The 24,788-nt window shown below is 35.2% G+C and overlaps 3 protein-coding genes across 7 annotated transcripts; all 3 read right to left on the bottom strand.

The window, feature by feature from the left end:
• Positions 1 to 8,915: 8,915 nt before the first annotated feature.
• Positions 8,916 to 9,821, bottom strand: LOC132169440 (zinc finger protein ZAT3-like). The gene has a single exon (XM_059580476.2). It carries the CDS (start codon positions 9,819 to 9,821, stop codon positions 8,916 to 8,918), a length of 906 nt encoding a protein of 301 aa, XP_059436459.2.
• A 1,774-nt stretch (positions 9,822 to 11,595) lies between these two features.
• LOC132191961 (integral membrane hemolysin-III-like protein) lies at positions 11,596 to 16,393 on the bottom strand. Of its 2 annotated transcripts, none has more exons than XM_059607124.2 (4): positions 16,328 to 16,393; positions 13,092 to 13,811; positions 12,904 to 12,987; positions 11,596 to 12,008 (listed from the first exon to the last, which is right to left on the bottom strand). In XM_059607124.2, the coding sequence occupies exons 2-4, from the start codon at positions 13,795 to 13,797 to the stop codon at positions 11,905 to 11,907; spliced, it is 894 nt and encodes a 297-aa protein (XP_059463107.1). In that variant the 5' UTR covers positions 13,798 to 13,811; positions 16,328 to 16,393; the 3' UTR covers positions 11,596 to 11,904. The 2 variants fall into 2 exon arrangements, with proteins under 2 accessions (XP_059463107.1, XP_059463098.1); XM_059607115.2 differs by having other exon boundaries at positions 13,092 to 13,806.
• A 2,073-nt stretch (positions 16,394 to 18,466) lies between these two features.
• On the bottom strand, positions 18,467 to 23,915 carry LOC132180503 (ubiquitin domain-containing protein DSK2b). Of its 4 annotated transcripts, none has more exons than XM_059593362.2 (8): positions 23,261 to 23,915; positions 21,960 to 22,760; positions 21,165 to 21,373; positions 20,953 to 21,066; positions 20,624 to 20,682; positions 19,172 to 19,200; positions 18,972 to 19,064; positions 18,467 to 18,888 (listed from the first exon to the last, which is right to left on the bottom strand). In XM_059593362.2, exons 1-8 carry the CDS (start codon positions 23,505 to 23,507, stop codon positions 18,740 to 18,742), a joined length of 1,701 nt encoding a protein of 566 aa, XP_059449345.2. In that variant the 5' UTR covers positions 23,508 to 23,915; the 3' UTR covers positions 18,467 to 18,739. The 4 variants fall into 4 exon arrangements, with proteins under 4 accessions (XP_059449345.2, XP_059449361.2, XP_059449353.2 ...); XM_059593378.2 differs by having other exon boundaries at positions 21,963 to 22,760; XM_059593370.2 differs by having other exon boundaries at positions 18,972 to 19,061; positions 23,261 to 23,914.
• Between the last annotated feature and the right edge of the window lie 873 nt (positions 23,916 to 24,788).

The following is a 24,788-nucleotide window of genomic DNA, read 5'->3' as shown; positions in this document are numbered from 1 at the left end:
CTCAAAAAATTCGTTTGAAGAAAAAAGTACACGTTTGGTAAAAAAAAAAAAAATTTGAAAACACTTTTAAGGGTAAAGAAATGGCCAAAATATACTTTTGGCAAAAGCTTAAAAATGAAGATTTTGCCGAAAAGCGTTTTTTGACTTAAAAGCTTTATTTCTTAAACACAATCTCAAACATGCTCTTATGGTACGTTTGGTATGCGGAATTATTATTCTACCGTGGAAAAGAATAACTACTATATTGTTGTAAACAGAAAAAAACTAAAATGAAATAGCTATTTTTATTCTTTAGTTTGGTAGTAACACTGGAATTTACCCTGAATACCCCTAATGAATAGAATCATATTATAGTCAAATTTCCAAAAACATCCTTATAATATAATTCTAATTTACATTTTTATGGACCTTTTTTTCTTCTTCAATTCTTGCCATGCAAGAATGCCCAATATAAATCCAATTCAAGCATAGACTCTTGGGCTCATAATGCAAGTTTTACCAATTATCCTTTGGGTTAAATACCTCAAACCCTCCTAGGGTTTATCAACTTTATTTTTTTCCCCCTGGGGTTTCATTTTTATCACAGGACCCCCCCTGGGGTTTTGATAAAGGACTAATTTAGTCCATCCGTTAGTTGACCGTTAAGACTGACACGTGGACAAATCAGATGTTGACACGTGGCACCTATTTAATTTTAAAAAAAAAATTTTAAAAAAAATTATATTTAAAAAAAAAAAAAAAAAAAAAAAGGAAAAGACTGGGGGTGGCTCTTGGCCATTTGGGGGTGGCTCGGCCACCCCCTTTGGCCTGGCCACCCCCATCTGGCCTGATGGGGGTGGCCGAGCCACCCCCTGGGCACCCCCTTGGGCTCCAAGGGAGTGGCCGAAACCACCCCCAGTACCCACTGGGGGTGGCTCGGCCACCCCCATGGAGCCTTAGGGGTGGCCGAAACCACCCCCAATGGTGGTTGGGGGTGGTTTCGGCCACCCCCATCCGGCCAGATGGGGGTGGCCGAGCCACCCCAGTTTTTTCCTTTTCTATTATTTTTTTTTTTTAAATACAATTTAAAAAAAAAATTAAAATATATATATATATATATATATATATATATATATATATATATATATATATATATATGCCACGTGTCAACATCTGATTGGTCCACGTGTCAGTCTTAACGGTCAACTAACGGATTGACTAAATTGGTCCTTTATCAAAACCCCAAGGGGGTCCTGTGATAAAAATGAAACCCCAGGAGGAAAAAAATAAAGTTGGCAAACCCTAAGGGAGTATGAGGTATGTAACCCTTATCGTTTAAAACAAAGAAAAAAAAAGCAATTAAAAATCCCTCCCTTATAGTACACAACAGATCAAATCAAGTATATATATATATTCAGCAAATGAAAAACACAACAAAATCTCATAACCCATATCAAACATGTACTATATATATATATATAATATATGCATGTGAATATATACTAGAGCAATTGCATCCAGACTACAGGTACTTCATATACATGGTTAATTTAAACAATTGCCGTCAACATCATTGGGAAGTAACACCAGAAAAAAATGGTAGGACTGCGAAAAAAATGGCAAAAGAAAACGAGGTCAACAATTAAACCCAATCAAATCCATTGCTAAGTCCTCAAAAAATATTTAATCCTACAGTTTCAGAACATGCATCTATATAATTTATATTTTTTGACAATGCATGCCATGTTGTGGTAGTGAGAGAGAGAGAGAGAGTTGAGACTTGAGGGTTTTGTGCAAAATATAATTAGGGTGTTATTCTCAAGAGGAAAGGAATAATTATTCCCTTCATTTTTTTTTTGAGGAATAACTGTTCTTCATTTCGTGTGGAATAGTTATTTCCTCGTGAATAATAAACTAACCAAACAACATAGTTCCATGTACAATTAAAGAAGTACTACTATTCAAATTAAGTCCTAGTAATATTATAAGTTGTATTTATCTTCCTATCTAGAATTGTTCCTAGAAGTCCTATTGTTCCTTTAGTCTTAAGTCTTCAATTATATGTATATATTACTTGTTATTGCAATATTAGTCTGAGTCTACTCATAGTTGTCTTTCTTTTCCGTAATTTTTCCTTGTGTTCATAGTTCTTTTATAGACTAAGGACTTGTTTGGGTGTACGTTTGAGGGGTTTAAAAAATGTTTTTAATATTTAAAAATTTTGTTTGAAGAAAAAAAATACTCGTTTAGTAAAAAAAAAAAAAATTGGAAAGCGCTTTTAAGGGTCTAAAAAGCCAAAAAAATGACAAAAACACACTTTTAACAAAAGCTTAAAAATGAAGTTTTTGACAAAAAGCGTTTTTTGACTTAAAAGCTTTCTTTCTCAAACACAATCTCAAGCATGCTCTAAGTGGTATTATAAATAAGGGGACAAGTGTAAAAAATGATAAATGAAGAATTATTAAGAAATTGTGGTTTGTTTCCAACTCTAATTAGATTCGTTTGTGGTTTCTCCTACTCGAAATGAGTTAATATCTGCGTACAAAACGCATTCTTAATGCTCATGGATTACGGGAGTGTCTAATGAAAAATATATAGTTAATTTCTTACCTTTGTGTTTCACATAGAATTCATATATAATATAATGCATAAAGTCATAATGCAAGAAGGAATCAAGGAAAGCTAGAAGGAAACCATCATAAAGAATAAAAGCATGCTTGAATTTAGTTTCAATTTTTATATGGGCAAGATCACTTAGGTCTTAGACAGATATGATGGAATTATGATAGTAGTGATACCTCCAAAGTCAAAACCCAATTATTTTGGACCCATTATAATTACATGAATCAATGTTTGCAAGGCCATGGATACCTCAAGACTAGCTTCTACTTTTCAACAGGATCTCATGGAATTAATAATTAAATCTCAAGGCAAAAAACCAGGAGGATTTTGAATAAAACCTTAGTATAAAATATAGGAACAGGGAAGATTCTTTCACCTGCTATCTAAATAAGCTCTAATTTGATTAAAAATTCCCGACAAAGGAATCAGATGGGGAATTGCCCTTCAGACAGAAACTTGACACAGTTGGTGAGATGTCTCTACTACAAAAAGGATGGTCGAGGTTGTTTTATAAACCCTAGCTTGTGAAGGGCATAGTGAGTGGGTGAGCTAGAATGTTAAATATTTGACGTAGGTCGGTGGCTCAAAATTCAACCACTACCATTTTATTTTTCTATCTATGGAATCAGGAGTCTCTGCAAGCTAGCTAGTAATGATTAAGTGATTAAATTTATATCTTCTTATCAGCTTAAGTTTTTTAGACAACTGGTAATTTAACATAGTATCAAAGCCAATGGTCCTGTTCGAAACTTGACTCCATCAATTCTCACCCTCCATTTAAATAAAATATTCCACGTATTAGATTTCACCTATTAAAAGGGAGTTGGAGCACATACGTCAAGAGGAGTGTTAAAGTAATGATTATGTGATTACATTTACCTCTTCCTATCAGTTTAAGCGCTCGTAATTTAACAAATACCCTAGAGAAAAACTATCGGATATGCCATTGGCATGTTCGTTTTTGTTGTTGTGTGGTGCTAGTTTTAGAGGGCCCGGGCAGGTTTTTTATGGCAATGTGAACGGATTATGTTACAGTGAAGGTGTAATTATTGGTGTAATTGGTAGGGACATATATATATATATATATATATATATATATATATAAAATTCAATGTGACAATGTGAGACATATATATTTATTTCGTAGTAATGTTTGATTATATATATATATAGAGAGTTCAAAGAGTACTAGAAGAAAAGTAATGCAAAAAAGAGCATTAAGATTAAATAAACATGTTAAATATGAATATATATGAAGCGTCACAGTTGGTTCAACAAATACCATTAGTGCGTTGCTCATGTGTATGGCAGGTAATGGAAGTTTATTTATTAGAATATATATGTGTAGGGTTGGATCACTTTTTAAAGCAGGCAATGGCTTTGATCCGATCAACTGTAACTGTCAACTAAACTTAATTGAGAGCACACGAGGAAGTTTTAATCATATACTTTTGAACTTTATAAAGGTTATACTTCTATAAGTGATATATCCACTTCATTATAATATATATGGATCATACATTTAACAAACATTATGACTTAAAAAATAAAAATACTTTATAAAACCTTCCTAAACTTTCACGCTTTTTGAAATTATTCCTTTAATGTTCAAAAACTCTTAATTTAGATCAAACTTTCAATTTTTTGCAATGTCCTTTTCCGTTATGATTTTTTTGTTAAATTTTGCCATTTTATTTACTTTTTTATAATTAAAAAAAAAAAAAAAAAAAAAAAAAACGGGGACAGTTTGGAAATATTGATAATATTTAACGAAAAATTCTGATGGAGGAGGAGACATTACAAAAAAATTGTAATTCTGATACCTTAAATTGAGAATTTTTAAATATTGGAAAATAATGTCAAATGTATATATAGAAGTTAATGAGAGTTTTGTGAAAGTTTTTTTTTAAAAAAAAAAAAAAAATTGGGCCGGGCGGGGGGGGGGGGGGGATTATGGCTGCTCTTTAATTAGGAAGGAAAGTTGGTATAAAATATTAGAGAAAACTTGTGGAAGTTATAAAATGGGTTAATTAATCAACATTCTCTGAACCAAACAGAGCTATAAATTTAATGATTAGAGGAAGAGAAGAACTTAATTATTTTACGTCAGTAATAGATCTAGAGAAACTAAAAGTTGACTGACGTTCGATCGCCTCCTATATTGGGGCCATAACTTTCTTTTAATTTCCTTTCCACAGTACATACTGAGGATCTGACCATATATTTCTTCCCACAATCACTGTCAATTATAGCATTATGCATATGAAATCCATTTTTTTTCAATCTGTAAAAGCAGATTATATAATTATGATAATGAAAAGATGTGTTCACTGGTAATTGGTTTTTAATTTTTTTTACCATATTGCATATCCCGTTTTTAGTGCAAAGACTAATAATCTAAAGTAGGCACTATGAAAGTTGTGCTGCTGAGTTCATTGAAAATGAGTTACTGAGAGATTGTCGAGCTCAAGCCCTACTTTCTGTGAGTTAAAAAATTATGTTTTTGAAGTTTTTACTGTTCCTTGGATTAATCTAAAGTCATAGTGGGTAAACTCAGCTGGATTAATGGGAAGCCACTAAGGTGTAAAAAGCAGCACATGATCCTATGTTCTTAATAGCTCATTATAACACTCATAAGAGATTCATGGAATTGTTCAGTGTTTGCTATACAAGTATCAGAGAAAAAATATAAGGAAAGTGGAAAGACATAAAGGATGGAGACTTATATATTAACTATATTACTATATACTTTTTGAGTTTAAATTTGAAATGGAGTATCAAAAGATGGAACATATCTTAATCTCCTCTTCACCTGGACACCATTTTGAGGTCAATATTCGTCCCTACCCTTTTGAATAAAGAATTTTTTATTTTTTTATTTTTTATGGGGGGCTGAGGTCATTGATGGGTGAAGTGGTTTCCTTACATAAACCTGATGTAACATTCTACTTACTAAGATAAGATCAATGTTGATCTAAGAGGGTACTCAGAAAAGGGTTTTTAACTAGAGAATTTTCCATATATATTCATCAGTTGATGTTTTGGATGGAGGAGGACTCATGTTGGAAAATAAAAGGAGGTTGTTTTTTTTTGCTGCTTTTAACACCTAAGGAGAAGGACCTTTGAATATCTTTTTTTTCCTATATGATTTTTTACCATTTGTTAGTCACTGATCTAGGAGAAGGGCCCTTCACTTGTAGCTCTCTTTTCCTTCTTCTCACTCACAAATAAAGAATAAATAGAGCCAAAGATTATATTATTCGCAAATATGCATGTATGCATGGTCATCACTTTGCCATGCCATGTGGAAAAGAGATTTGAAAGGCCCAGGAAAAGTGTTAACTATGTTTGGACATTTTTTGGTCTAACAGTCTCTGATTGGTGAGATCTGCACGTTCTTCGCATTCTTCGAGGCATTCTTGATCTTTAATCTTTACGCTCTTTAAGAGAACTCGCTAGTGGGGTGCCGATAGGTCTCACTCCGATGCCTAAGTTAGTTACTTTGAGAAAAGTTTGCCCAATATCCAATAATTGAGTCTCAAGTATTCTATCTCAACTTGCCTTATAAGTGCTGAGAGTTGTAGCCCATTGTTCTTCTGATGGGCTAGTATTGGTCTTGAGGCTCATGATATATCTTGTGGGCTAATAGAGTGGAATTATTTCCAACAAACTATATTTATACTATCACTCCAAAATAGTTAATCAAGTTGCAATTAAAGCCCCTTATAATCATTTGTAGCAGATGAATTTCATTCCATGAAATACCATCATCGAGCATATATAACTCGAAAGAAATACCAAGTTCATTTTTGGAATTTTTTTTTTTTTTAATGTCTATAGCAAACTAGAAAATTTTTGTGTTAAAGAAATAAGTTCTATTTAAAGATGATTTTACAGACATATAACTTATGTATATATACAATTATAACTTATAACTTAGAATATAATTAAGTTAAAAACTTGTCTGCTTTTATTTTACATAAACGTGTTGATGGATTATATGTATCTATTTATTTATTTACGTACTAAATTTCATATTGATTTTACTATGTGAAATTGAGCTTGATTAGTTTTGAGAGTGATAACGCAAATATAATTAATTCTTTTCTTCGGTCATGTTACTACGGTAGGGGTGAAAAGGTGGCCTTTAGCAGTTATAACCGCACTAACCGCTAACTGGTTTTGAAGGTGGTTAGAAAAAACCACTACCTGCTTAGCCCGTTACAATTAGCGGTTTCAAGTTTTGAAAAAACTACTAACCGCCTCTATGTATATAGATTATATATACATGAAGCCATATCGTTTTTGTGTTTAAATATATATAAAAATTTAGAAATAATGTCATATGTAGTAGGGTATTATCATATTACCATGTAAACGATGTCGTTTTGTTTTTTTTTTTTATTATCAAAAAAAAATTGAACTTTATAATTTGAAAAAATAGAAATAAAAAATTATTTAAGAAGCTAATAACCGCTAAAGGCATAAGCGGTTATAAGCAGAGGCGATTAGTATATTTTAATAACAGCATTTTCTTTCCTACATGGCAACACTTAGCTCACATGTACAAAACAGGCCACGCGTGGGAAGATATGAGAGAGAGAATAAGCTTAAAACTTGCCGCATCTCTTGCTGAAGTCTAGTTGACATGTTTTGTCACTTCAACATTAACACACGTTCGTCCTATGGTAGTAATAAGGGCGGCCAACGTGTACGTAAGAGTGTACTCCCACCATCCCTTCATTTAATCGCACCAAAGATGTTTGAAAAAAAGAATCGCCAAACATATTCTGCAGGAATTGCAACAAGAACTGCTAAAGAACATCAAGTTTTTCTTTATAAAAGATTCTTCAATAATGATTACAATTCTAATTCAAAATTGGGTTAAAATGCTGGGGCCTAGGAGTTAAAGAATGTCTTGATGTCTATGTGTTTCATATACGTACCTTAATTTGTTCTGATTTTCTGTTGTTTGCTATTCTGTGTTCCTTATAATGATTAATGTACCTTAATTAGTATTCAAGTGGCATTGATTCAAGATTTTTCTATCACAAACCTGTGTCAAAACAGAAGTCCTCACTCACAAGCTATTTTTACTGTCTTTTGTTTTTCACCAGTCAGTGCCTTATTAATAAACTAGTCAAACAGTATAGTAGTATTACATTCTCACGGTTTTTAACTCAACATTCATATATAAGCTATTCGTGTTTAAGATATTATAGATATAAGATTATATAGTTCATTTAATTAAACTCTTCAATCCTTATTCGCTAATTAATTTATATTAGGTTTGTGTTGAGTCTATAAGTCATGTTAAAAATTGACAACCTTAAATGTTGCGTGTTGAATTTGAATCATGTCAAGACATGATATATATATATATATATATATATATATATATATATATATATATTAACTTTAACATAATCTATTTAATTAAACATGTCAAACTCTTTAATTTAAGCTTGTTACTTTAGGTGGTATCAAATACTGTCGGTCCTAATATCTATGATATGGCTGCTACATCAGAGTGAGCACTAGAGATGTGGATCAGCTAGCTGCATACCACTGCAGTCAGATGGGACCTGACAAGTAAACCAAATAGTAGACTCCTGGCCTTCATAGAGAGCTAGCTTGTAACTCAAAATCCATCAGATGGATCAGTAACCGCAATCCAATGTCAAACAGGACCTAAACTATTTGGCAGACATAATTCATAATTTTGCAGCTCAAAATCCAAGAAATGGAACCAATAATAGCAGTTGAAACTCAAAACCCCAAGAGATGATCTGATGATATGATAGCTAGCCAAGTATGATCATATTTAGTCAGGACAAGTGTTCAAATGCTGAACCATATTCAAGATATAGTGAATATATATAAAGGGTAATTAAAGAACATATTGGTCAGTCTTATTATCATAATATGCTGCAGAAACTATAATTAACCTTAAATATGTTTGACAAATCCCTGCCATTTCTGTAGTATGCATGTGATAATAAGACCTGTCATTTCAAACACCTTTGGCATTGCAAGCCCAATCAAAGGTGGCCCAAACAAGAAAGATTGATGAGCAACCTCAAAATCTGATTAACCTTTGTGAATTTATAATTAGGAAAGAGAGATTAATAAACTGTTGTCATTCCATGTTGTCTATGAAACACAAATTTTCTGTCTCCCAATTTTGGAGCCAAAACAAACAAGAGCTTTTTTTGCATCAAGTCAGAGACAATATTATGAATATTGTTACAGAATATACTAGCCCTAGCTAGGTTACAAAATATTATCTATGTTTCTTTCTTTCTTTCTTTGTTTCATAATCCCAACCTTAAATCCAGTGTGAATCCACAAGAAGAGGGCCCATCTTGATCAAGTGGGGCAGGCAAATTTAAGTCGAAACCAGAAATTCCCTCCCCTTTCTCCCAATGGCACCTTTTATGCCCACCCAATGCTTGACCACTAGAAAACACCTTCAAGCAAATGCTGCATTTGTGCCCTGTCCCCAGAACCATCAGTACCTTGTCTTCCACGCTATCCCTCTCATCATCACCGACGCCGCCGCCAATGTGGACGTCTTCCGCCGGATCGCCGTCGCTCTTCGTTATGGCGAAACACCCTTTGACATTCTTGTGGCTAGCCCTGTGCCCTCCCAACGCCTGGTGCGACCCGAACACCTTCTTGCAACTCGAACACTCGAACCGGCAGCTCGTCTCCGACGTGCCCGCCTCCTCAGCCGCAGCCGCGGCCACCCGAACAAACCCATCAAATTCTTTAACTTCTTGAACCATTTGATGATGAGGAAAAACGACCCCATTGGCCAGCATTAACAAACACGCGGCAACTTCATGATCCTCGTCGCTCATTAGCCCTTCCAGGCCGCTCACCGCCTCCGACGGCGACGGAGACGGCAGCGGCGAGATGTGTCGGCGCAGATTCGGCGGGGGGTTGATCCCGCGCCACTGGCGCTCAGGGTGGCACCGCATGTGGCCGAACAAGGCCTTCCAGGACCAGAACTTCTTGCCGCACTCGGTGCACGGCCGGGTGATCTTCGGCGCACCCGGGTCGGGTTTTCGAATCCCAAGTTTCGGCTTCGAAACGACGCCGCTCATGTCATCGATCCTCATCAGTTTCGACCTCTTCTTGCGGCGGCTCTTCTCGTCGTGGGAAAACGGCGGGGAAGAGGGTAAGCGGATATCCGCGTCGCTCGCCGTCGTCGTCATAGAGAGATTTGTTTATGGGAAGGCAAAAAAAAAGTGCGACAACGGTGGAGGGTTTGTATATGTAGGGTTAGCGGTTACCATAAGCATTGCGAGAGTGTGAGACACTTCGAATCGGGCGGTTTTTTTCAGTTGAGTTGTGATTGCGACTGGGAGTGGTAGTTATCTTTTCTTGGATCGTTGAATTACTGGGTTGCCCTCATGGGGTTGGGGATTGATATGGGTCGAATGGTAATTTAGCTGTATTTGCTTGGGGGCAAAGAAATATCCTGTACGATCATCACGGGATTTTCAATATTCAAAGTCTGACACGTGGCCAATGTCAGTCATTGTGCCTTTTTGCGCACAAAATTATGGTTGTTGCATTAGAGTTTTATTAGAAACCAAATTATCTTTTGATTGCATTCCAATCATAGGTTTTGGAAATTCAATTATTGAAGATTTAAATTAAATTCAGGAAACTAATCACAAGCAATGAAGCTTATTGTGAGTTTCAGTGACAATTTGTGTTCGCGTGTTAGGCTCGGATCGTGTCAAAATATAGATATAAGATTATATGTATCAACTATAACTTAGCTCATTTAATTAAACAGGTCAAACCCTCAACCCTAACTCTCTAATTTTGTAATGGGTTCGTGTCGAGTTCACGGGTTATGTCAAAAATTACAAGATATTATCGAGTTCGGATCGTAATTCAACGAGTCAAACTCCTCGACCCTAACATTTTAATTTTATATTAAAAATCTTGTTAAAATTTGACAACCCTAGTTTCTACTTTCTAGTCTAAGTTAAGGCTGACTGAGAATGAAGATATTGTTATTAGGGTGCCCTAAGAGAAGGGGTTGTGAAATTAGCTTGTTTTGGACAGCAGCTCGTAAGTTTTATGATCCTTGGTTTAATGGGCCAGGAATTCGTTGGCCCATTAACACTTCAATATATTTTGTCCAACATAACAAAGAGGAAAAATATATTTCTTTTTTTGTTCTTGTAATACAAATGGTATTCTACTCTCAGGTCTGTTTATCAGGTATTCTACTTTCAGGTCTGTTTGATAAACAGTTTTGGCATGATTTCCGCACAATACTATTCATTCCATTTTTTAATTTTTATAACATTATCTTACTTTTTACATCACATTAATCATTTTTTATTACTATTCAAATAAAAAAAATCACTATAAAACAAAATTTTTTTATTTTTTCATACCTAATATTCTCTTTCATTTTTATTTTTTTTAAATTCTTATTTTTTTTACATCAATCAAGTTTTGTTACATTATCAAACCAAAACCGAAATGAAATCGTTTATCAAACGACTTGTGCTTCCAGCCTTCCACAATCTGTGGGTGGGTCGCCAATTTTTTTTAAAACAATTATGATTTTCTGAATTTTTTTTTTTTTTTTTTGTATTTTTTTCTAAAAAAAAATTCCAGCATATTTTTGTCATATTTGGTACAAAATGGATACATTACAATTTTATGGTAATTTGAAAAGAAATTGAAAATTGAAAGTTTGGAGGAATATTGCAAATTAATTACTTGGTAGTTTGAGAGAGGGTAAGCTTGCTAATATGTGATTTTTTTAATAAAAAATAAAAAATGTGTTGCATGCGTATAAGTTGAGAAACTTTGTACCAGAAAATGGTATCTCCAATTATACTCATCATCCTAACTTTAATCAATAATCAATTGGATTAAGTCAACTAAGACTAATTTAGAGTTAAAAATAATAACAATTATCAGATAAGTCTCTGAAGAACTTGCATTTATACAAAAAAAAAAAAAAAAAAAAGTTAAGGATGATGAGATACTGCCAACCAGAAAAGAAGCAATGCCTCAACAGTTGATGCAGTAACAAGTTTTCACATGTTGTCAACAGCATCTCTCACTTGCATTTGACATGAATAAATACAATGGCAATCAAGATATTACAGTGATTACCAATCAAACAAGTGGAAACAAGGGGGAGGATGACTACTGCAGAAATGCCAGGGAAATAAATTAATTAAAAAAAAAAAAAAAAAAGTCAGCTCAGTTGTGTGCAAACCATCTTTTGCCCAACACACCATGAAATGAACACTACGGCGTTCATCCCATCTTCTCTAACCGGTCTTGATGAGTAGAGGGTGCTTTAAAATTCTTCATAGATTTTCCCAGGACATTCAGAGAAGCAACCCGCTGCAACTCTTTTGCTGCGACGAAAATAAAACAAATTATAATGAAATAGAGGGCCTACCTAATGGCAAAAGAAAATTTTCGACAAATGAAATGCTACATTGGACAAAGACATAATAATTAGGAGTAGCAGTTTGCAGTCGCATATCAAGTTCAAGTTGTGCCGATGCATAGATATAAGATCAAATCCATCAATTCTAACCCAACCCACTTAATTAAACGGATTAAATCTCTCGACATGTTGGGTTCGTGTTCACGAGTCATGTCAAAAATTGTCGGCTCTAAACATAATAGAACAAGTTACAATACTTGTGAACATCGCTATCTAACACCATCAACCAATTGTAACTAATGTTGCCACCATAAAACACGTATGAATACACACTATGATACATTTAATGCTCATCGTTATGGCCATGGAGTGACAAAAAATGTGAATAATTTACTGCATTTTCACCCTCTAATAAGTTTGACGCTTCATACCTGTGTTGCGCAGAAGCTCGTGTCATGTTAACAGTTATATCACTATTCAAATTTCTATAAAGTTGCCTTCCTAGAAACCTTCTGCCCATGTTTTACACACATAATTATAGGTCAGTAGGAGAAAATAACTCTGTAGCAGATCCTAAAATCATCAATGGTCATAAAGCAAGTTATAAAGCTAAAAATGTCCATTTTTGTGAACTACCCTAATGGAAGTCTAACAAGGAGAAGATATCGATAATCAGGAACAGTGATCAGACCATCTATCCAGAACAAAAATGAATGCTAGACAATAAATCATCCAAAAATATCGTCAAATAAATCATCTAAAAATGCAAGACAACAAAAAGGAAGATATCTATAATCTGGAAGATTCTGTTTAAGAGAGTTGAAAAGTAAAAGGCAGGAAAAGCCACAATTTCATCCTACCTTCCTCCAGGGAAAGCTGAATCGATCTCTTTTCCAACTCAACAGCGTGTTTGCTGAGTTCAACTGGAGAGAGCGTGCGAAGCACTAAAAGAATCACAAAATTGAAGGGAAAAAAAATTCTATTAGAATTTAAGTAGGCAGCAAAATAAACCATCTTATGGTGACTTCTTTAACATAGAAGGGCTTACTCTGGAGATAATCCTCCTGATCCGCTTGATCCACCTTTCTTAATAACATCTGCAGTTGATGATATCGATCTTCCCACTGTAGATTTTTCAATCCCTTTGGATTACTCAACGAAGGGACAGCAGAAGCAACAGGATGATAATTGGATTCCGCTGCTGCTAACCTCATACCAGGCTTTCCAAGAGAATGAGGAACTGAAGGTTTTCCAGACGAGCTTATTGGTGCTGCCATCGGAAAAGGTGCAAATGCTGGAAAACAAGAAACCTTTGGCTCCTCCACCTGGGATTTGGGTTGGGTGGTCTCCTCCTGAGCAAGTTGCCTTGACTGCAGGCAATCAGCATTAATGCTTGTGCTATCACCAGTGCCGCTCTTGCCTAATTCTGCTTCAGATTTTCTACGGACATAGACAAGATGCCCATTTGCAGCATTGCTGCAAGGAGATTGGTGGTGAGGGGGGCTCACAGGGCACTCAAGTGAGGGCCTCTTGGCACCAGAAACTTTAATGGCATCAATAATTGGACCTCTATCCTTCAAAAGTGGAGAGTTTCCAGTAGAGTTGGGCACCATAATTCTATTATCATTCTGCAAATCTCTCAATGCCATCTTCTTTGCAGCACCAGGCAATTGCTTATCATGAGTAGGAAAGTCATTTTCGGTATTTGCCATCCCATATTCACTGAATTTTGAGTCTATTGTCTGTTGAACCATCTGAATCAACTTGACTTCAAAAGAAAATATTTTAGAAATTCATAATACAAATACAAAAATTACAGGTCAAAACGACAAAGCTTGAAACTAAACAACAGAAAATGACTGAAACACAGGAGATGACTTATATGAAATACAAGCTGGATGGCACAAAATTCGTATATGTCCTTGATATTGGTCCCAGTGCAAATGAGTATCGATTAAAAGATGTGCTACTCCCACAAGGCTTGGCAGATAAAGATGTCATGCAAGTAAACTCTTTTCCTCCATTTAGGATCTGAGTACGTGAACAAGATTTTATGTGCAAGAAACAAAAAGAAAACTAGCTTCTTATAATAGCTCAAGCAAGAAGATGCACTACCACATTTTACTGCACACTAACAACATAATGAAAGGAAAAATGCACATCATTCTCAAAAAAAAAAATAATAATAATAAAAAATACAAGATGAAAAGCAAACACCAGAGATGCAAATAAGATACTCAAACAATAGACAGCATGCTAGTCTCTTTGACGTGAAGTGTTTTGCAAAAATTATAAGAACTTGTAGAATTAGATATACACAGAGATCAAGTTTTTATTACGAAAGAGAAACAAAAAGAAAAGGATAAGATACTCCAACTTTCAAGTTTATGGTCTAGGGGCAGACATGTTTTTAACACATGAGATCTACACCTCACACACCTACAGTGCATGCTTAAAGGTTAGCCAAGACATCTTCAAGCATCTGCTTGCAACAAGCCCAGATGTATAAGATGATGACGATTCACAGGTTATGATAGGCACCTGAGGTTGGGTAGTGACGGGAGATGGGATTTGAGAGCTCCTTTCGGGTAGGAGAGACAACAACTCTCACTTAGGGTAGAAGAACACCACAATACTCCACTCAGGGTAGGAGAAGACTACAATGACAACACAATAACACCTAAAAGATAACATATCAAATATTCAAATAAACCTAATCCTACATAATTGAAATCCTATTTTAACTCAACTATTAATCTAATCTAATCCTAATGATTCCAACTTAACCTTATCTTATCCCTATCAGGTTACAAATTGGCATTCAATAAAATTGATAGCAAAAAAAAAAAAGTAAATAATGGTTCAATCAAGTTCAACCACCCACACTCCCCAGGAATAACCATAGATCAATTAAGTTTCTAGATCATTTTGACTAGTGATTAAGCAATGGAAAAAGTTTTGATTAACCGAAACCTCTCACCAATTAGCAATAAGTTGTAATTGACCAACTTTCAATCATCAGAATAATGGAAACAGATATAATGATCAATGAAAACTGAGCACATCCGGAGCTGTAATTTGTAACTAATCACCAATACATACAGATGATAATGGGATCGGGCATGCTTACAAATTATAAGCAAGTAGAAATAGTGACTAAGAGAAACAGCCGGCAAATAACTTAATCAAGTGTTAATAGAATCATATTAGAGTTGTCCTGTGTAATAGCTTACAAGTCACAGTTTGATAACATCTAGAAGAATTCCTCAAGAAGTTTCTTTAGTACGTGAAGCAACATAATAATTTGGAATTGAAATTTGGATATGATATAATTTTCTCTAAAGCAAATCCACAAGAAAATCCAATTAAGGCAATCCACCAATTAGACCATTACTCTTCTCGATTAACTAGTGCATAAGTACTTCCTCAAGCAGCACCACAATTTGATGCCCGAAAAAATAGTCAAACAATCTTCACTATGCACATATCTATAACTTTCTTCTTGATATTTCAGTTGCCTTATTATGTAGTTTAAAAATGTAAAGGACTGACTACATCTTCGAACAAGTTTTATTCTACACAGCCAAGGTAATTACAAATGGAAACAATTAAGGATTTCTAGACACAATCAAGCTATTAATGAGTAAAATTGAGGAAACACCGTCAATGGCATAGGCTAAGCACGCATTGGCCAATGAATTCTCTCTTTTTTTCATTTTCCTGGTGTGAAAATTAAATTCTACGTAATAAAATGGAAATGCAACAAAAAAAACTTACTCACACCACAAGAAAATCCCTAATCCCTTACATGGAATTACTGTAGCACCGAACAATTGAACCGTTACGCGCTCCAATACACCAATGCACACTGTTTTCAGGGAAGTACCAATTCAAGGACTCATAGAATAGTCCAGTAATTATCTCCGTTCATGTTAAATCACTCCATTTTCGATCTTTCAGTAAATTCAAGACAACAATGCAGAAAACACAATACCCATCATTCAGAATGCTTTGTTAAACATAAAATTTCCAAATTTTGAAACACGGGTTCTATTAAAATCAAGTATAGACAATACCCATTAGAATGAATTTTCAAAATGAGCTTCCCACATACAGATTCACATGCAATCAAAATTCTTGATCATCATCCACAAAAACGCCTAAATATGCATACCAACAAAATGAAACAACCAATTCAACAGAGTAAACCTCTACGCAGAAAGGAAAACTACGAATTGGAGAAGATTTCGGATCAAAGCAGAGAACGAAGAGCATTATTATTACCTTAGCTCATTGGAAGCGCTCTGTGCGAAAAAGAGAATAACATGTTTCAAAGCTGGTAGCTTTCGCTCTAACAATATGAGAATTTGTCAGTTAGTCCCTCGGGTTTGTACGTTTACGAATTTTGAGACTGGTCCTGAAATTATTTAGTATTACAATCAGCCTCGAAAGTTTAGGCTATATATATACACGGGAAATTGCCAAAAGTCCTTGAGTTTTAGTTTTGTGACAGATAAGGACCCGAATTTTGAATTTACACTATTAAAGTCCTGAATTTTGCTTGAGTCACAAATAAAAACATGAAAACAATTTGTTAAGGTAAGATCAATGAAAACATGACACATGTATTTAAGTACACCAAAAAAAAACATTAAAAAAATAAATAAAAAAATAAAAAAATAGAGATTATCTCCGCTGTCACCTTTCACCCCACAGAGAGAAGTAGTGGAGAGTAGCTTTGCCCCCATAACGTAACGGTGGGGTGGCTCTATCCCCGCCCATGTGATAAAGGGGCAATGAACTCCACCTCCACACACCTATGTGGGGGTGACTCTACATTGTCATAGATGAGGTGGCTTCATACCTATTATCTCTATACAACATAATGTTACTAAGTTCTTATAATATTATTTAACTTAAGAAAAGCAATATGCACATTTGCATTATTGCTCCAAAAGTAATAGTCAAGTTACATTTGGAGCTCCCTATAATCACCAATAAAACTTAGTCTTAACTTGTAAGGAATCAATATGAGATTTAGCACCCATAAGTAACTTTATAATCCATCTACTCAATGTGAACAATCTATCTTCTTATTGCGTAACTAAATTTTTTATGTATCTCATACAAATTCACTCCCACCCAGCCAGCTCTCTATGGGGGATGGACGGAGGTAGAGCCACCCTCATCACCCCCTCTATGAAGCGAGTGGGGGTGGAGCCACCCAACCCCCTCTCTATGGACGTGAAGCCACAATACAATGCCTCCATTTGTGGGGGTATAGGGTGGCAATTGGGTGGATCTCCATTCCCTCTTCTCTTTCTTTTTTTATTTTATTTTATTTTTTATTTGTGTATTTTATTTTTTGGTGTAATTGCCTACATGGCAAGATGACGTATGTCTGAATACATGTGTGACGTTTTCATTGGTTTGACGTAGACAATATGACAAGTAACAAGTTTTCAGTTAAAAATTAGACAAAAAGGCTCAAGCAAAACTCAAGACTTTTAATTATCAAAATTAGAAATTCATATCCTTTTTTGTATAGAGGCAAAAACTCAAAGACTTTTTTGGACATTTTTCCTATAGAGAAAAGTACATAGATGCCCTCAAATTAACGCTCAATTTGCAATATCCTTCTCTAACTAAAGATTGCATCAATGTCCTCACCCACCCTGTTCCTAACTACTAAAAATTTGCGATGTACCTCTTTTGTCCAACAAAATGACAAAAATGCCTTAAAATGTTATAAGACAAAAATACCCTTAATTTTTTTTTTTTTTTTAAAAAAAATGTGGGTCTTATGCGCCACAACGACTATGGATTTTGCAAAGAGTCGAAGATCCACGGTGTTCGTGAGTCTTGTGACCCAAGACAATACCGTAGATCTGATTAGTTGCCATGAGTCTATTACCATTTCTTTTTTTTTATTATTAAGGGTATTTATGTTATTTTGAAATTAGGGGACCTATTAAATTTTTGGTAGATTGAAGAATCGACATTGATGCAATCTTTTGTTTGAGGCACATCGCAAATAAAATATTAGTTTGAGAGGAGTATATATATTTTTTTCTTTCCCATAAACACGAATACATCGGGGTAACAATTCGTGTTTATCTATTAAATTCAGATTGTGTCGAGACATAAACATAAAACTATATAAGTTAACCCTAACTTGACTCATTTAATTAAATAGATTAAACCCATTAATCTTAACTCACTAATTTTGCATTGAATCTTTTAAGAGTGCGTATAAATCTCAGCACAAAGTTATCCATAGAGAGAGAGAGAGAGAGAGATAGAGAGTAAACATCTTATAAAAATAAATAAATGACTCCTACTATAAAAGGGGATTCTAGAAAATGTTCGTTGAAAATTGCAAATGCCTAATGTGACAATCTTATCGCCAATCCAAGATACATGTAAAAATTCAACATTCCAACAAGATCTGATTGAAATAGTCTCACAAAAACATATTTGAAAATTGTGTATGTACACGAGAGACAAGAGAGGCACCAAAATAATCCGGTAAGGCACATACGCTTATAATCCACAAGCTCACAGCTCTATCACAGCGTGTCCTTGCTTATTAACACGCCCAAAATGGAATGTCAGCACATGGCATGCCTTTGGAAGATACTATTCATACAAAGTCCAAATGAGTTTCTATGAAAAACGTAAAAAAAACCCTAAAAATTATTGCCCGAGATTCCCTAAAAGTCGCTCTACCGCAGCATGGACATTCCCAGCCGTAGCACGCAGTGCCCTGATGTTCTCCTGAGTATCAAAGAAACCCATTTCTTGGAGCTGTGAAAGTTGGGTTGCATACATTTCTTCTGGGGGCACTACAGAAACAAAACATAAATTTTCAGTAGCAACCTAACAGCTAGATTAACCTAAAAAATGAGATCAATTCAATAATTCTAACCGTTGGGGTTATTTGGAACAGACAAGCTGCCAGCTCCAAGACCACCAAACATGTTCATCATCAGCTCCAGAGCAGCAGTATTAGGTGTTCCTGCTAAATGCAAGAGATTAAATCAATGCAAACTTATTGGGATAGAAAAACATGAAAAAGAATGATTATTAATAAAAACATAAATTCCAAATCCTTGTCTTCTGAATTACCTGTAGTCCCACCAGTCTGAGCTCGATCCCTGCAAGAGAGCAAGTAAATGATTCATAAGAGCGCAACAACATGAATTCTTAAATGCTGGTCAACGTCATGCAAATAAACGTCTACAAAGAGCACAGTTTGTAAGGCCATATGGCAAATTGAGAAATGCTATTTATCACAACCATTTATTACATTCATTTTACACATGCTTACGTGATATGTTTGTAAGTGATTTTCCTTTAATTTTTTTTGAAGTAACTGACATAAGAAGTCATTAAAACATACCACGTCAGCCGGTGTGATAAATAAGTGTGAAGAGTAACATTATTCGGTAAATTTTACATACCTAATGTTTGACAAGCCACAGAAAAATTGAATCAATCGGAGGAGATGAGAATAGGGTAGTAGCACTATAATTATAATTCAGATAAAGACGTGGCCATTTATTAAAATCCAAGGATAATGATCTTTTACAAGTATCCAAAACAATGGTGTGTTTGACAAGTAGCAGAGAAATTGAATGAGTCCATGGGCATATGAGTAGACTAGTGACACTATAGGCAATATAATTAAGCTAAAGAGGAGGCCATTTCTCAGAGCCCAAGAATAATTATCTTTTATAACAAGTATCAAGACAATGTGTATGCTTGTTGAGTGTTTGACAAGTAGCAGAGAAATTGAATGAGTCCATGGGCATATGAGTAGACTAGTGACACTATAGGCAATATAATTAAGCTAAAGAGGAGGCCATTTCTCAGAGCCCAAGAATAATTACCTTTTATAACAAGCATCAAGACAAAGTGTATGCATGTTGAGTGTTTTGAAAAGTGTTTTTTCTGCTGTGATTTGAAAAGGTTTTTGAGGTGATATAAAGTTGAGAAGAAAAAAATGTGGGGTCCACTTATGAAAATTGTATGGTAAATTTTTTGGAAAGTGTTTTGTGTTTTCAAAGAAACAAATACTAAACATGTTTATTTTGAGGAAACACAAGCAAATATGGAGGTGACTTATTACTAACAAAAAAAATAAAAAGAAAGAAAAGAGTGGTCGTGCGGCCACCCCTGACCAGGACAGAGGTGGCCGTGTGGCAACCTCTCTCTTTTTAAGTAATAAGTCAGCTCTACACCTAAAATAACAAGCACCTACTTTCTCAAATATTTCAATAAGGTGCAAAAAGTTCTCAAAAAAATGTGTTGTGTTTTGTTTGTTTGAAAAGTGTTCATGATACTCATTTAAATGCTTGTAACATCCAGAGGGACAGAACATCCAGAGGGACAGAAATCAGTTGCCACGTAAAGTAATTCACTGAATTTCTAGCAATTACTGACTAATCATCTGGAGAACAATCATGATAAGTCATCAGGTAATTGTATGGGAGCAAAACCTGCATGAACCCATCACAAACTTGAAAAAACAAACTAACAGCACCAATCACTGTTAGTGACAGATACATCCTCACTTACTGGGTTGATTGCCGTTGATTGAGCCGAGACATAAGTGACTGCTGTAAAGATAGCATTTGCTGCAAGAGGAAGCATGGAAAGGAGCAAAAGAAGGTCAAGCATGGGTGAATCACAATTCAACTTCACAGTGAAAATATAGAGAGCATGATCACCTAAAATGTAAGATTGTTGCCACCTAAAACTCAATCTCAATATTAAGTGGCATCAACTAGTTCAATCAAAATATCACATACAAACAACCAGACTCATGCATAAAAATTTACTGATTCTACATATATATATATGGAGAGAAAGAGACAAAGATTGAGACCATGTTTGCAAAAGTGTACCTGCATTGTCTCGGGGTTAGTTAACTGACGTAGAAGATCTGGATTTTGCATCATTTCTCTCAATTGAGGATTCATATCAACCATGCCACGAAGTTGTGGGTTGAGGCTAAGAATCTGAAATTTTTTTTTAAAAAAAACTATTGAATACATGAAAGAGCCCAACTCTCAAACAATATGATAATCAGCTCAAGTAATCTTCCTAGTTGTAGTACCTGATTCATATATTGAGGATTGGAGAGCAGGCTTTGCATCATCTGAGATACAGCTGGATTTTGCAAAAACTGATTCAGAAGAGAAGCATCCGAGGGGCCATTAAACATGTTTTCCATATCAGGGAGACCAAGCCCGCCAAGGCCGCCAATTCCAGGGGGCCTTGTTTCCCCAGCAGCATTTGGCCTTGTAGTCGTTGTCTGAGTACCACCTGACATTTTGTACATTAATACATATGAGAAATATGGCTAGTGACATTCACAATTAACAGATTCTAATAACCACCCCAAACTATTTTGAAAAATAATTCCATAAAGGCAACGATTTTCCACTGGGAATGTAAGATATTCTCGTCTGCCCAATTGTCCAGCTTAATCCCAACTACACTAACACTCAAGTAAGGCATGAGAGTTATTCAGGTAATATAATGCTCTTGCAATATTCTAACCGAGTGTGAAAAGAATAGTGGATAGATCCAATAACATAACATTTGAGATTTGCGCAAGAAGAAACATGTACCACATAGATAAGAGTGCAGGGGGCCCATAGAGTGGCATTGGCAAGTAATAGATTGGTATTGACATTCCACATCCATTAATTAAGTTTGCAGAACCAAAGTTGTTTGGTGCATCAGAACCATGTGTCTGACTGCAAAGCTATAGATCCTCTTTTCAACAATTGACAACAGGCCTCTCCTTTGTGTGTTGATTTTCTTTTCTATAATACTACTTAAGTAGATACGAATGCCAGAGCTGGAACATAAAAACTGCGAAAGAGAACAGAAGAGCAAAGCTTACCACCTGTATTGCTCCAAGGATTTGGGAGTGGGTTTGTATTTGGAGAACTAAGCCCTGGTGTTGTTTCAGAATCAGTAGTTGAAGGGTTATTAGAACCATCCCTGACTTGCGTCCCGCCTTGGTTTGCCAAAAGTGCTGCAAACGGGTTTGAACCCAAATCATTTCCAGTGTTTCCACCCATCGTTGTAGCATTCAGAAACGGTTCCTGAACATTTTCATACATACGTCTGAGCATGTTAAATCCCTCAGGGGACGATTCAATGTTGCTCATCGCCCTGTCAGTGTTTCGCATCATCTCACGCATGAGCTCAGGGTTCCTCGCAGCTTCTATTGTCTGTCGGAGAATGCCAGGGTCATTAAGTACGTGAGCAAGCTCTGGATTCCGGTCAATGATCTCACGCATCTGAGGATTGCTCATAATCAAGCTTCGCATTAAGTCAGGGTTGTTCATTAGGCCCTGAATGGCGGGCATGTTCATTATTTCCCTCATCATGTTTGGGTTCTGAGTCAGTTGTTGCTGCACTTGTTCAAATTCCGGCAGTCCAGCTCCAAATAAACCAGGTGCCTCTCCACTGCCTAGCGCACTGAGACCAAGTCCAGGAAATAAAGATGCAGCAAGACCAGCATTTCCCAAGCCCCCACCTTCGTTTGAGCCAACACCCCGTGTAACACCTGGAGCACTGTTGGGGCTTCCAGAATTAGCAGTAGCATTAGCAGTAGCAGTAGCATTTGCAGCAGCAGGTGTTGACGCAGCTGAAGCAAACCCACGAACCATGTGAACAGTGTGTTCTGCTTTCAAGCCTTCAACAAAAGTACGAAAAAAAAAAAAATAATAAAAGATCAAACTCTTCTATTGATTCCCAATATACAAACTACTGCAAATAAGGCTCAAACAAATTACCGAGGAAAACCAATTCATTTGACCGTGCAACTCACACACACACACACACGGAAAAAGGAAAAGAAAGAAACTATTTGCGGAAGTACAAACTTATACACAAACCCACTTTCCTACCAATACAGACATTCAACAGATAACCCAGCAGTGTAAAGGTACAACAAACTAACTATTATCCAATTGTCACTGAACTATAAAATAATTGAATGTACCCAATATTAAAAAATTAAAATTATACACTAAGATAAATTAAGGTCATAGATTCAGCATAAATACCAGGGAAAAAAAAATAGAAAAACACTCTAAAAAAAACAAAAAAAAAAACCCAATTAATAATTCTTTAAAAAAAAAAAAAAAAAAAACAAGAACTTCCACAGGCATAGCGAGCAATTGATACACGTACCATAGCTTTCTAGGGTTTGGTCATCCTTCAAGATGCGACCTTTGTAAATCAATCTCTGCTGATCAGCTGGGACATCGCAACTCTGAGCAAGAACCACTTTGAATGCGCTAACCGCGGACCCAAGGCTCGTCCGCACCGTAAACTTGGAACCGTTGGAGCAGCGGATATTGATCACCACCGCTTGTTGCTCTTCTTCTCCCCCGCCTGCACTCACTCTCGGCTCGCTGGAATCACCCTCCGCACCCATACTAATCCGATCGGTCAAAAAGCGAAAGCGAAAACCCTAACCCTAACCCTAGAAAAACCAAAACAAATCAAAAACCCCCAAATCGATGCTCCTGTCTCTGTGTAATTAGAAGGCAGCGAATGGTAATACCGAATGAAATTTTTTTTATATATATATATATATATATAACACGATTATGGTCAAAAAAATTGATGGCAAATAAATAAAATTAAATAAAATTAAAAATTAAAAATAGAATTGTTTGTACACAAGAGAGATTGAGGAAGATTTGGATTGAACAGAGAGAGAGACAGAGAGAGAGAAAGAGCGAGGCTTTTTTGTGGGGTTTGAGTGCCCAATGTGAGAGACCAGAGATGTGTGTTTCTCTTACTTTTTTTTCGTTAATTTTCTTTCTTTTTTGTTTTTTTGGGGGAGTAGAAAATGGAGATTCTGTACGGTTTGGTTAGCATATTCTGCGAGCTAAAGGATTGGGTTATTGTACGGTAACTTCTGTTCCCTTGGGATGGGCCTCTCAAAATTTACTATTATTCTTTAATTAATTAAATTATAAGATACTATAATGAATTGACAAAAAAAAAAAAAAATTAAGAATTTCTTTAAAATGAAATGACAAAAAATGTTAATTAACGTGTTTTGAGGAGTTTTTTTTTTTTTTTAAGAAAAGAAAATTGTTTTGAGGAGTTTTTGCATTTTAAATTGTTTGTTAATGCATTTTTCTTGAAAAAAAAAAATAGATAAAAGGCTAAAATATAAACGAATATAGCCTATCATTTAATTAAAAATAATTATTAAGATTTTTTTTAAATTCACATTTTAAATGATAATTTCAAGCTCATCACCAAAATTATAGGTTGGTTGTTGAATAAATATATTGACGTGATATAAAAGTAAAAGTAGTTTTAAGTTTTTTTTTTTATAAGTATTTTGTGTTTGGAGTTGCTTATTAATACTTTTTAAAAAAAAAAATAATAATCCTAAAGGGCAATTACATTTCTCAACAAACGTTATTAAACAAAGCCTATATATTTAGTCTTCTTTTTCTTTTTCTTTTTCTTTTTTTAAAGGTATTTTCGTTTTTAAAAGTCTTTGAAAATTGAAATCCTTATTCATTAGGGATTATTAATTTTTATTTGTAATAATTAAGAATCTTTGTTAATAAGAATTTAAGAGTTAGGGGTTAGTCATTGATTTCCTGGTTTTTTCCATTTCCACTACTAATGGTTTATCAAACACAATCACTTTTGCTGCCTCTACTATAGTGACAATTCTTCTTTATACCAG

This window comes from Corylus avellana, chromosome 2 (genome assembly GCF_965113065.1).
Source record: "Corylus avellana chromosome 2, dhCorAvel1.hap1.2, whole genome shotgun sequence".
Classification (NCBI taxonomy): Eukaryota; Viridiplantae; Streptophyta; class Magnoliopsida; order Fagales; family Betulaceae; genus Corylus; species Corylus avellana.
The sequence above is the reverse complement of the archived record's forward strand: the minus strand, read 5'-3'. Positions and strand labels throughout refer to the sequence as shown.